Genomic DNA, 14573 nt, shown 5'->3' with positions numbered 1-14573 from the left:
CCCTCCAGTATATTTACAACCTCCTTGTTTAAGTCAGACTCACTTCACTATGGTTTGCAAAGAAGTTGGAACCAATTAGAATTGTACTGAGAGCTCCCAGTATATGCTACTAACTGGTGGTCTCTGGTGTAACTATTAACTAACCCAGTGTGGTCTAACTTACACCATTGTGTTTCTAGGTAGATAGACAGTTGTGGAGTCAGTTGCCATGGATGTCTCAAAATCAACAAAAATTGACCTACACCAACATGTTTCTCAGCCCTCCACATGTATTGATAGTAAGAAGCTTTTATTACCAGAAAAATATTACCTAGCAGTCTTAATATATCCCTTCTTCAATTTCCTGGCAGTATAGTAAAGTTGAATGCTTAGCTTTGTACTTAATGGAATCTTTGCTATCTATCTTATTGTTTCCACAGGATTCATCTCCGGATCCTCCACAGCAGCAATTGATTACCACCAGCCTTCCTCCTCTTCTTACCCAACCCCACTTTTCCAGCCCTCCACTAACCAGCTCTGGAAATGAGCAGAGTCCGGTTTCCCAGAAGGCTTCAAAAGCTGCTCCTTCACCGGCACAACCAAACAAACCAGAGAACATGCCCACAAATGACCAAACCCTCAATGCCTGCAGTCCTCAAGCATTGGTACCTCTTCCTTTACCTAATGGACCCCAACAACAGGACCAGGCACTCGTAATTCCTGTTTCCAAGCCGAACCGTTCGAGGAAAGGTCACCCACAGCGAGCTAGGAGCAACAGCAACCCAACTCGCAATGCCTATCTCCAGCCCCCGCATTTCATTCGCCAGCCAACAAACTATAACAATCAACCACTCAACGTGCACATCCCAGAAATGTCTCCCAAGTGTCTGGAGAACCAACCATTTCTACCTCATTCTTTTCCGCCCATGTCCAAGGGTCTGATGCTACAGACGGAAAAACCTCAAGTCATTCCCTCAAATAGCTGCCCTCCGTCCCCATACCTGGTTCCTCCCTCAAATTACCATGAGGTGCCCAGGGTGAAGATTCCATTGGGCTCTGGTGGTGGACCAAAGTTTACTAGTGGCATTAGTATCACTCCGATACCAATGGTTGGTCCTAATCTTAGTCACAGTAGCTCGCCCAGCAATGATGCTTCAGTGCTCGAAGCTCGAAATTACTCCTCTCCCTCCATAATGTACAAAAGGAATTCTGAGGGAAATCTAGCCGAAGTACTCAAGGATACGACGCATTTGAAGGGTCTTGGTTCTAGAGAGCAGATTCCTGGACAGAAGCAGGTTCAACCGAAGCATGATAGGAATACTCAGAAGAGGGGGTCAGCACCCCCTAGTCAATCTCCAAAATCCTGCATTGAAGACATTCATGGCCGTGGAAATGCCCATCCTCAACTTCTCCAGTCTGATGGGACATTCTTTGGATCTAAGGGTTCTCAATTGAATCCATCTCAAGCACCAGAAAATCTTGCTGCTCTACCTCCAAATTTTTATCCTCAAACCACAATGTCACACTGTGGTCCCATGAGTTCCGTTGCACAGCTGAATCATGTTGCCGGGAATATTTTGAGCTCTAACTCAAAATCAGCTCCTCCTTCTGCTATCAATTACTTCCGACCCCCTTACAAGCCCAATGGTATTCCGAATTTCCCTGGATTGTATGGAAACCAAGATGGCCCAATGAGCAGAAATCTGCAGAACGAGATCATACCTCAGAATCCAGCTGAGGTTGGCCTTATGAGCCCAAACTATCCAATGCGAGCCCAAGAAGCTGGTCCTCGCCATCCTATGACTGATATTCCTATGGCAAAATTTGACAGTGGCATGCCAAAAAATTATGCCAGACTCCCTAATCCTGTGGACCATCTGCCCAACTTCAACGCCACATTCCTCAACCAAAATGCCCGTCCTGAAATCCATCCGCAGCCTGCACCGTCACCACAAGCCAATGGGCAGCACACTCCCCCGAGAAACTCCAAAGGTTCCCGGAAATGTACAAAGAAAAATGCCGAGCAAGGCCAGGGTGAATCGTCAAGGTCTCGTCCCCCGACTCCATATGATGTTCCTGGAATGTACAAGTTCCGGCCTGAGAGTCCAGCCAGTTTCTGTAACCAGATCAACTGTTCTCCTGCCAGCTGCTCCCGGGGAAACCCCCATCATCACGGAAATCGCCCCAACTATCCGGAAAACAATTTCCTTCTGCCTGGCAATCCGTTTCCTCTGAGCAGATACAGTGCCCCAGGGCACGGTAGTCACGGATCCCATCCACGACTTCCTGCCACCTCTCAGCCGAACCACAATTCCTTCAATACGCCCCGCAGCCCATGCATGGCCATCCTGTCTGCCACGTCCATAATCATGCCTCCTCCTCCTCCCAATCCCCCACCTCCCAACTTCGTCTTTCCTCCCCCCCCATTCGACATGCAGATGTTGGTGAGACAGCATCAACTGCACCGCCACCAGATGGCCAACGGCGTGAACATGTTCAGCGAAACGCTGAAGAACCCAACGGATCGTGCTCGCAAGCTATAAAAGGGCTGTCAAGTCTTCTGCTGTGGTGTTGGCTTATTTTGTCTTACACTTTGATCCTCATGGCCGTGAGCTACCACCAGAGGATTAGCATCACTTTCTGTTCAAGTATTCAGTGAATATTACAGTTGAATGTGGGATTCTAAAGTTTCAAAATTGTGTGCTGGTTATTTACTAAGGTAGTACTTATATGTTTTTCCTAACTTTTAGTGAATGGGTAGCATATTTTATAAATTTCTGACGGATCTAAATTCTGATTTATCCTAATTAATGGATGATCAATACTTCGAGCATACATTTAGGCTTATAATGTGAAGTACATTTCCTGGTATTTTTTTGGGAGCTATAAAAGTATTTTTTCCCATGAGATTTCCCTCAGTGGTTTATATTATCATTGCTATAATTACCGTTTTACAATGCCACTGTGTAATTTGAAGGTATAATGACAAAAATAGTTACTTACTATTGAAGGGATGGTGGCATGGTAAAATTTAAGGCTAAATCTTGGTTACATTTATAGGTTTATAATTTTTGTTTTATGTTTGCCATTTTTATGACAGCAATAAGAAAATTTTATGCACAAAAACGGTAGAGAATAGGCGTTAATCTGATAGAAACATTGAAACTTTCATCATAGTGTTTGCAATTGATGTTAGGTATTGTGTTTGCAATTGATGTTATAGGGTTTATCATCCATTAGGATGGTTCAATTTTGATGTTATTTCATTTTTAGAAGTAGTGATTCTGTCTGTGTATCCCTTTCCTTTGGGCTACTGTTTAATAGAGTTTTATCATAGATGGCTGCCCTCATCGCATTGAAGTTAGCCGCAATTGATTTGGTTGTGCCTTAGCATGGTACTTCCTAGGATATTTTGGTCCAGATTAATTGAACAAAGAAAGTGCTCAAACAGTAGTCCTTTATAGTTCAAGTCAATAGTTTTCCTGGGGAGCCGAATGCTATAGGTTCTCAACCAGTGGGAGAACATTGCAATACACAATGAAAAAAGGTGCTTATGACTTTGGGTGCTCAAGACTGCTTGGTCTAATGACTAAGGAAGGTATTTGGCAAGGTAGTTCGTTTTCAAATTAAATGTGGAATTGAAATTCCATTGAGTCCTTACTACTGAGCCAATCATGGTAATAGGGAGTGGTAAGTCAGCTCAAATATGCCTCTTGGTACTATGATGGTTTTTAATGACCTGATTTTGGAATGAATGAGCTGTTCTCTTTGATGTGATGTATTTCTTAGGATAATTGGATAAAGGTTAAGTGAAATCTTTGAATCATTGTGAAACACACCCTGTGTGGCAAACTTCATTAGATTACATTCATAGACTAGCTAGAATCTGTCCTGTATCAAATCCGTTCTAATTATGTTCTCACATAATTTATGGCAAAATTATAGTTTGTACTTAGGTATTACTGTGAGAAAAAGTTTAACGGTGTTTGAAATTCAGGGCCCGGAAAATAACTTAATTGTAGGTTGAATAAAATACTCCAAGATACCGGTGTGAAACTTGTGAAGGTAGCTTAAGAAAATAAAGCTGAACATTTTGATAGAAATGCACATGATATCATGAAAAAAGCATGTAATTGATGTCCTTCTGAGAGAGCTACTTTGATTTCAGAATCATTAAAAGAGTATATCTTTCATCGAAGAGCATGGTGCTACTATGCTTTAAATTGAGAATCGACTCAAACGGCAAGTTTTGAGGAAAAAGTGCAATATAATGGTGCAATTATTAGAATAATTAGTTCAAGTCACATAAGTAACGATTACCACTCTTCAGGAGACTCGTGCATTAGCAAAATATGATTGCGAGTTTTCATGATAAAATATTTTGTTCATTCCTGCTGTTGCATGGATAACATGGAATTCATGACATCCCTTTTGGCGAAGAGCCTAAAACTCAATCAATGATTGTAACGGTGTACCAATTTGAAATTCTTTTGCTATTTTGATACATGGAAAAAGATAGTTTGCACTCATTATTATGAAATGAACTTGATTGCTGAACAGCATGTAATGTTGCAATACATCAGAATAAGTTCAATTCTCTTAGGAATAATATGAGTGTCCCCCATATTTTTTTCACGGCATGGATGTCATTGTCCTGTTAAATTGTAGTGAAAGAATTTTTTATCAAGAAAGAAAATTGATGGAGTCATTGTGTTAGTAGAGGAAGCCCTATCTGATGTCTAGAAAGCCAGTGGTTTCCAGAAACACGTTGAGTGTAGAAATTGGAATCATTCCAATAAAAACCAAAATGGGATCACCTTTGAACCTGTTTTTAGGGAAAATAGGGGATTTGTGGTCTTTTTTAAATTGAAGTTGGACTCAATCTCTTAGAAATGTGCAATACTTGGTATAGCAGCTGTATTCATAGGATGAATGTTTGATCTGTAAATATTTCACTGGTGACGTCCAATCTACTTATTCTTTCTAGAGCTAAAGGTGATGTATTCTTGAAATTTCTTATTCATGCGCATTCTATCACTCTCCTTATTTCAATACCTTCCAGCTGTCAACAAATGATCAATTCAGTGCATTTCGGTGGTGCAATATTTGATTCATCTGAATTTTTTTGAGAGAGGTATTTTAAAGCCAGAAATTAATTGGTAAATATTAATCAGTCCCCAGTGAGAAATGGGTGGTGGAATCCACGTGGAACCCACGTGGAGAATTAACGTGGATACCACGTGTTTTTGGTCGTGGAATCAACGTGGAACCCACGTGGAAATTTGGTGGAAAAATTAAAACAGCAGTAGGTGCTGTCCTAAAACCATTAAAACCTCAACCACTCTATATCTAAACCTTCTATATATGTGTCTACGATTTTTCATGTGCTCTCACGGCTGCCTTTCCACGAATTATATAAAAATAGAATGTGCGATACATTTTCACATAACTAGCGTGGTTTCAGGATGATAAATGACGCAATGTCACCAGAGAGTTAAGTTCCACAAATTAGAAATTCTGTTTAACATTTTATGATAATCACCACAAATCCACTTGAAATCAATCAGTGGGTTCAACCACTCAATATCCACTACCACCAAATATCCACCACTCAACGTGGATTCCTCGTGGGTTCCACGTGGATTCCACCACCCATTTCTCACTGGGTCTGATCTTAATTACATAAAATTGTTTTATGTTTTCATTGTGAATTGAATTTAAAAATGTTTCTCTGGCATCATACCGGTGATGCTTCGTAATAGTATTCACATTTCAAAAAACAGCCTGTTTTTCTTGGGTATTACATTTTTTCTGTATTCTGTCAGTATTCACATTTCAGGGAGAACACATCAAGATGGTGGAAAAAAAGCAGTTTCTTTTTTTAAAATATCGGTGCTATTCAAACCATTTCCCGGAAGGGAGTTCAAGAAGCATTTTTGATTACATTAGGTTGAGAATGTACAGTAGTTGACCGTAAAAGATAAAGATATACATTTTAACTAACAAGGCTGTGCTTGAGTCTCAATCACAAATATGAAGAAAAGAGACAATGACATGTAATATCAGTATTGGCCATCCATGTGGCAATAAGTATTAAGCAAAAGTACTTGTGAAAAGCTCAGATTAATAATGAAGGGTTGTTGCCTTAGGATCTGAAGTTGGACTTCATATTTTGAGGGAAATTAATCACAATTTTTTCCTTTACCATCAGAAAATGCACCGCTCATGTATTTGAGATAATTTTATTAGTTTAAACAAATGTAATGGGATCCATTTAATGGAGGAATACTTGTTGATGATGAATCCTTGCATGTTTCCCATGACAGGATCTCCGTCAGGTGTGGGACAAATGCCAAAGAGTTCACTTCTTTTGATTCATTTCATTTGTGATCTAGGCCATCGCGTATGATCTCTTGATTTCCTCTGAGGATATTCTTGATGAAAGATTTGACAGTTATCATTAGTGACAATTCCACTGATGAATAATATGTCTTCATTTTAATACTCTTTCTGATTTATGTGAGGGTTGAGAATTTTTTCTGACCACATTTGTGGTTTTATTTCCTCTTTGAATGTTTTGATGATATTATAATTACTCACTGTGTATATTTGATTAGTAATTTTGTGAATGGGTTGATGCTTGAAAAGGTTTTGCCATTAGAGTGAAACTGAACGTACACTGACCATTTTCTTTCATCCTATTCTTTTATGGGCAGCATTCTGCAGCAAGAGCTCTGATGCGAGCTGTCTTTCACATTGGTGCTTTTAATTGTGGCTTGAAGCATTTGCTAAAATTGTAGTGTAAATTTATCTTGAATCCATAGAAAGGTCATTTTGACTGAAGAAAAATTTTCTTGGAAGAAGATAATGGTAATTCTTCATGCAATCAATAATGTTAGAGGAAAATTTCTGTAATTTTGATGGAGTTTAAAAATATTTACCAGGGTAAAATGCTAGATCTGGCACAGCGATTAAATTCTAAAATCCAAATACTGGCCTATTGGGATTCAAGATGAATATTGTGTATTTCGTTAAAATATGTACTGTGAACAATACCTCCTTATGGAAACAATGTCATGTATTTAAATTCAATATGAATTATTAATTTTTTTGTGTACCATTAGGTCGAACCAATTTCATCCATGGAAGATGAATTTATATTGTATTTGAATGGTTGTACTATATTTACTATTTAGAGGTGATGAAGTGATTTGTTTTATCAGGCAATTAAGATCTGACAAATTCATAGTATCATCCTCAGTATTAACATTTTGTTAGTTAGCAGCTATTACATTTGAAAATGTGATTTTGTATTATGTATTCTGGTTATTTTATATTTTTTTTATAATTTTCGTCTTGTTTAATTTAATAGCAGTTTTGATAGGTAATAGAATGTAGTTAATGCATCATTTAATATTATGAATTTTAGATATTAACTTCATTGTATATTGAGAAATCAATCATACTCTTCTCATTTGCTGCATCTCTCAAATCTGCTGGGAATGTTTAATTTTGATTAATATTTACTTGACGTTATCACTAACTGGATGGCTTCAAAAATGGATTTCTGAGCATGAACTCTTGAAAGTTTATTTGTGCATTTGTTACATTTTTTCACGTATTAGGTGACATTTTGTAATTTGTTCACACATTCAGTGACTTTGGACTCTAGTTCCAAAGTTAATTTTTTGTATGCTTGTGAAGCCACTGCCAAAATTGTTTTAGGTGTGCTGGAATCGGCATTGCTTTGCTAAACCTTTTAGAAGTGTGGTGCATGTGTTTTTTTATCCACATGTATATGCCAGCATCTTATTTAAAATTCCATTATTGCAGATCTGACATTTTTACAGAAAATAGATTTCTCTCTCTATACCTCAGAGAAAAACTTTTTTGTTTTCAAGTTAATGATTAATTTTAAGTAAACGTGAAAGACTGAAGTGAAAGACGTGATTGAAGAGGAGAGGTGTCGTACTCTAAAGCTTTATTCTCTCTTGTTCCTTGATTGCTATAAGAATGGTTTGAATACTATTTTTGTTGCCATATTAAAGTTAACTATTTTATTTAGGCATAGATTGTAGCAGTAGGGTGTGATTCTTTAAATTAATTTTATCTTCCATTGATTTATAAATTTTTTACCGCAAGCTTGTGCAGATGCTCAGAGTTAGGAATTTTCCTATGTTTTTAGTTTATTTTTGGTCTAACTTTTGTATTGCTGATGATAAGCTAGTACTGCATGTGATAAAAAATTAATAACCCTCTCTTTCCTGCCTTCATATTGTTTGTCAACCTATTTCATCATCAGTTTAAGTCTCAAAATGCATTCTTTTCCTGTCCGCAGTGCTGAAAAATATTCTCACGAGTTTACAACATATGTGATTCTGAAGGGGCCTATCTACCTTAATGTTCCATTAATTTTTCCTTGCCATTCACTTTCTGCCGTTGAAAAAAATTAAATAGCTATGTCAACATTGATTTTTGTTGGTGGAATAAATTTTTCGATTCATTTATATTCATAAGTCCTCTGATGGGATAGGAAACAATCCAGTGTCCATCCATTAAATACATATAAACAGCTCATTACCTCTTTTGTAATTTTTTGGTTCAAAAGGCCATATATTAATTATATATTTTCCAGTTTCTGTATTTTTGGATCCTATTAGGTCACCAAATCCATTTTCCTATAGCTATAAAATCCTGAGTTTGCAGACTAACTCCAAGCCCTGCACCCTCCCAGTGAGAAATGGGTGGTGGAATCCACGTGGAACCCACGTGGAAATGTAACGTGGATACCACGTGTTTTTGGTCGTGGAATCAACGTGGAACCCACGTGGAAATTTGGTGGAAAAATTAAAACAGCAGTAGGTGCTGTCCTAAAACCATTAAAACCTCAACCACTCTATATCTAAACCTTCTATATATGTGTCTACGATTTTTCATGTGCTCTCATAGATGCCTTTCCACGAATTATATAAAAATAGAATGTGCGATACATTTTCACATAACTAGCGTGGTTTCAGGATGATAAATGACGCAATGTCACCAGAGAGTTAAGTTCCACAAATTAGAAATTCTGTTTAACATTTTATGATAATCACCACAAATCCACTTGAAATCAACGTGGATTCCACGTGGGTCCAACCACTCAATATCCACCACCACCAAATATCCACCACTCAACGTGGATTCCACGTGGGTTCCACGTGGATTCCACCACCCATTTCTCACTGGGCTTGTATCCATGATCTGTTATTTAGTATTCCTGAGATGCATTTTATGCATGTACTCATATTTACCCTATTTTTACAATGCTTAATACTCAAATGAGAATTTCTTTTTTATTGATAACTATTTTTATAATCTCTTAATAGTGGTGCTATTGCATTTACATTTTTTTTAATTCTATTGATTAATTTTCATTTTTTACTCATGACAAATATGAATTGGCTTCAGATGTTGTTTTATTTAATTATATTATCATCTTTAAAAAATATTTAATCCATAAATGATCCTTTCTTGTAAAAGGTTAATAATCTAAAGATTATTTAGCTAAAAATGTTGCTTTTGGACTGATTTCATGTTAACTACATAATCCTGCAGGTCTCATATTTACCTCAGCCTGTGTTGACTAATGCATTGAAAACCTTGCCAGGAGTAGTGGGCCAATTTTTCTGAGTCATTATAGGTGCTACTGTAAGTTCTGTGTCCGTTGATTAGGAACTTTTAGGTGTTAAGAAGTGCGATGCTGAAGATGTGTCAATTATTTCGTGGAAATATGAAATACATCAGCAAACCCAAAGTGCTATTTCTCTTTTGCTCTCAGGCTTAACAGCAGTTCATGAATGAAAAGCATGGCCCTTATATACTGGTTACTAATCTCCGGCTCGGGAGGGTTGCCTGAGATTCTGCTTTTATCCCTCAAACCCCTCACACGCCTCCCCTCAAACACAACTATGGGCACAGTGCGCTGTCACTAGGGGAAATATGGAACTAATTGCACTGTCGGCGGCGGTATATGCTTTCGACAGCACAGTTAGTTCCATATTTCCCCTAGTGACAGCGCACTGTGCCCATAGTTGTGTTTGAGGGGAGGCATTTGAGGGGTGAAAGCGGAATCTCAGGCAACACTCCTGAGCCGGAATATGTCGGGAGATTAGCAACCAGTACCTATATAAGGACCATGGTGAAAAGGTTAAATTTTGATCAGATTTCATCTAAAAGAATTTGAGTGGCCATTTTCTGTATTTTTCTTCTGTGTGGATGAGCTATCACAGTGTTTGAAAATATGCATGTAGTTTAATTTGAGAATGCATTTGAAAACTTTAAAAATGTCTCAATTGTGGGCCTATAACCAGGTTATTTAAAGACAAGATATCTGTTCTTATCTATAAAAAATAACTAATGAGTATGAATGTGCAACTATTGACATGTTCTTCCTGTAATTTTTTGTGTTGAACGTATCATACTCTTCATTTTTAATTTTAAAAAACTTATCAGGCCACCCAGCTATGGGAGCACTTCATAAAAAAATAAGAAAACATTTTTAATTTCTCTCATAGAATTAATTTTGCTTCAATTTTATATTTCTGTAATGAAATTTCTGTTCGATGTTATAAATAGATGTCAAATAATTGGTGTTAAACATGTTGTGAAATTCGTTGTTTGCCTGGAAGAGAATGGTATTTTTCTGTGGCTACAGCAAAACACTTATTTGTATTTTCATCCTTGAAATTTGATACTCAGAAAGTACTGATGAAAAGGAGTGATGTTTATGATAGACTGTGATTTGGGTGCTTGGGCTGAAATTGATTGATGCTCCAAGTTACTCTGGAAACGAAGTTCCATCCATCTTTGATTATTACAAAGAGTAGTGCTGGACATGATTGAATGTGTTAGGGAGAAGTATAAAAACATTGATTTCCTATTTTTCTATTTTTTTTACAATCAGAATGGCATTCTTAAAAACCATCTTTAATGTGAACTACAGTTTTAGTGGCATTCCTAGCCAGAAATGTTTATTGTATCGTTTCGGACTGCTAATAAGCAGAATAAATACCTTTCTCATGGATTAAAAGTTGTGTTTTATTTCTCTCTTAAAAAACAAACCCAGCGGTGGCGTGTGGTTACAGTTTTGAGTCCGAGGCAAGGTGAAGGGGAGGGGCAAGGATGGAGGCGGATTGGGATGGTGTGGTGGCTTGAATGTTGGCTTCACTCCCTGTGGGCCTGGGTTCAAATCCTGCTGTTCTAATTGTTTGGCAACAGTTTAACGCTTAAGTAGTTATTTATACACAAAAAACATCTGCTAAAGGCTGATGACTCATTCAAGATATATGCAGTGCTGTAGTTGGGCCGGTATGGCGTACCCCCTAAAATCCAAAAGGGTTACTAGTGTACCGATTAAACTATCCTTTTAATTCTGTAAAAAATAGCCCTAATGTTAATTGTCTAGTAGATTTCAGAAAGAAAAATCGAAAATGATTATGTACTTGTACAGAGTTATCTCGTGGTATAACTTGGAACTAATATATGAGTGGGAGTATGACATTTCAATTGTGGCCGGATGTATAATACATGTTCAGCTGTTAGCTAATTTTGGTGAGTACCGCCTAAATTTTTTCCCCAACTACAGCACCGGATATATGCATCTACATATTATCCTGCAAGCCGCCCAAAAAGGCATGTGGCAGGGGGTGTTAGGACACCAACCGTTTACGTATAAAAAGTGAATGCTCAAACAAAATTACCACTGGTATTTTCTAAAGTCCTTTATGGTTTGGGAGAAAAGTGAATTCGGGTCATTCTCCCAAAAAATTTTCGATGGGCTAGCTTTAAAAAATTATATTTTTGTTTTGCAGTCCACTCCCATACCGATGTGAATGTGCCCAATGTAAATGGTGAAAAGGCGGCTTATACCCAGTGAGAAATGGGTGGTGGAACCCACGTGGAATCCACGTTGAGTGGTGGATATTTGGTGGTGGTGGATATTGAGTGGTTGGACCCACGTGGAATCCACGTTGATTTCAAGTGGATTTGTGGTGATTATCATAAAATGTTAAACAGAATTTCTAATTTGTGGAACTTAACTCTCTGGTGACATTGCGTCATTTATCATCCTGAAACCACGCTAGTTATGTGAAAATGTATCGCACATTCTATTTTTATATAATTCGTGGAAAGGCAGCCATGAGAGCACATGAAAAATCGTAGACACATATATAGAAGGTTTAGATATAGAGTGGTTGAGGTTTTAATGGTTTTAGGACAGCGCCAACTGCTGTTTTAATTTTTCCACCAAATTTCCACGTGGGTTCCACGTTGATTCCACGACCAAAAACACGTGGTATCCACGTTAATTCTCCACGTGGGTTCCACGTGGATTCCACCACCCATTTCTCACTGGGTATGAACAATGTGAACCAGCATACCTGACATCTTTCCACATAACACGCTTGCAAAAATCCCTGGGACTACCCAGTTTATAAGAAACGCTTTAGAAGCTACCGACACAAAAAAATGAACTCGTTAGAGGCGAGTCAGTGGCTTAGCGTTTGGGGGGTTTGGTCCCCCCTCCCCCTGAAATATAAAAGCACACTTACTTTGCATCACAAAGGAAAACCAAATTTTGAAAAATCATGAATTTACAAAAGATTTCTTCGAAAAATTAAGTATTTTTTTTCGATTATGAAAAGCGGTGGCACAGCCAGGAATTTCGTTCGGGGGGGGGGGGGGGTCCAAAACCAGGGGGGGAAATTTTTGAAAAACTGGGTACTAAGTAATGGGTTTTAAACTAATTTTAACACTTTCCATAATCGAAAAAATTCATTTGTTAAAGAAATATTTTCTTAATTCATGATTTTTCAATATTTTGTTTTCTTTCATGAAGGAAAATGATTGTGTTTTTATATTTTGGGGGAGGGGAGGTCCAGACCCTCCCCCCCTAGCTACGCCACTGATGGAAATTGTTAAAATTAGTTAAAAACCCTTTGCTTAGTGACCTGTTTTTCAAAAATTTTCCCTCCTGGTTTTGGACCCCCCCAAACAAAATTCCTGGCCACGCCACTGAGGCGAGTTCTCTCCTATTTTCTTTCATTCGGATTTAATTTTAAGATTTTCTTGTTGAAAAGGGTTATTTTATTCATCTTCACACCACGGAGAGTGTTTTGTGATTGAGCCTTCAGCTCATCGCCAACTCCATGCATTGTTTCTCTCACAAAAAGTTTCGTTACAAATGAATTAAAAAAGATGTATAAAAAAAACAAAATAACCCCAAAAAATGTAACGTATAGAAAAGGGTCAGAATGCACACAAAAATGAACAAAAAAAAATCAACAGTATTAAAAAATAAGAAGCACAAATAAAAAATCCTGCTAGGTATATGCTAATATGTTCCAATCTTAGTATTTTTATTTTTTAAGTTAAAAAAAATTTCCGCTGTGAACCGTTATTTATCAAATAAAGTTAAGCTGATTAGTTTTTACGCATCTATTATTAGTTTAAATTGATGCTTTAGGGAAACTGTGTCCATTTATTTTAGCCTTATATATTTAACTTAGTGTGCAATACACACACGCTCTCGCAGCCTTTACTTCAATTTCTCCTTCACTTGCATTGGAAAGGTATACACTAGCAGGGGCGCAGCTAGGAATCAAGGCTAGGGGGGGTATCAGGCGCAACTAATACTGGGGTGCTTGGGGTATTGCATACCCTCCAGGGTTAGCGGAAGATGCGGAGGCCTTCCGCCGGAAAAAAGTTAAGATAAATGGTTCAAAACGGTGATTTTTACGGCCTTCTGAGGGATATTTTATTAAATTTCAGACTATTCCATAAGCAATATTAATCCAATTAAGTAAAATAGATTTAACTTAAAAATTTCTGTGAGCTCTGGGGGGGGGGGGGGGGTTTATCCCCCAAAACCCCCCCTCGCTGCGCCACTGTACACTAGTCCCTTATACTCTTGAAAATTCAATAGGATATTCTCCAATTCTTATTTTGTGCCAAGGGCACATTCATTAATGCTGAAATTTTGATATCGTACGCATCGGAGGAGCAGTTTAAAATCCGGGCTGAAAAGACCAACCGAAGAGGGATCGAGCAAGCTTACATAGCATCTGAGAAGGACTTGATATACCTAGGAACTCAGCAATGCTCAGTAACTTCCGTCTAGTTGAGCTCCAATAATATCAGTAAAATTGTTTTTTACTTGGATTTGTGGGGATTTTTATATCTGTTCCCGACTCTGACTTGAGTTTCGCGGATGGTATAAACTTTAAAACGCTGGTGACATTCCCCATCAGAATTCCCAATTAGATATTTCCCCATTAGAACTTTGATCTTTGGGTTCGCATTGCGTTGAATAGCTGTGGTCGCTCCGACTAAGCGACTTCATCTAGGTGCTGATCGGAGAGGCTGCAATAGCTGCGCTCCTGCGATACGATTTATATCGACAGTCGTTTGGTTGGAAACCAAATGGTTGAGTTTGTTGAAGCGTGTCCTGTATTGTGTGGTGTTGTGTGTCGCGTTTTTCCCTTTAGTATTGTGGAATTTGGCGCTATTCTGAAGCTTACATCTGTGAAGTTTTAAGGTTTGTGTATATTTTG

General features: G+C 37.9%; 1 protein-coding gene across 2 annotated transcripts in view; it reads left to right on the top strand.

The window, feature by feature from the left end:
* The window catches only part of LOC124161233, a 177174-nt gene extending 174094 nt beyond the window's left edge, over positions 1 to 3080 (top strand). For both annotated transcript variants that reach the window (XM_046537500.1, XM_046537499.1), the window contains exon 19: positions 420 to 3080. In XM_046537500.1, coding sequence (XP_046393456.1) covers positions 420 to 2522 — 2103 coding nt within the window. In that variant the 3' untranslated portion in view covers positions 2523 to 3080. The remainder of the gene's footprint in view (positions 1 to 419) is intronic.
* The last annotated feature ends 11493 nt before the right edge of the window (positions 3081 to 14573 follow it).

This window comes from Ischnura elegans, chromosome 6 (genome assembly GCF_921293095.1).
Source record: "Ischnura elegans chromosome 6, ioIscEleg1.1, whole genome shotgun sequence".
Taxonomy (NCBI): Eukaryota; Metazoa; Arthropoda; class Insecta; order Odonata; family Coenagrionidae; genus Ischnura; species Ischnura elegans.
The sequence above is the reverse complement of the archived record's forward strand: the minus strand, read 5'-3'. Positions and strand labels throughout refer to the sequence as shown.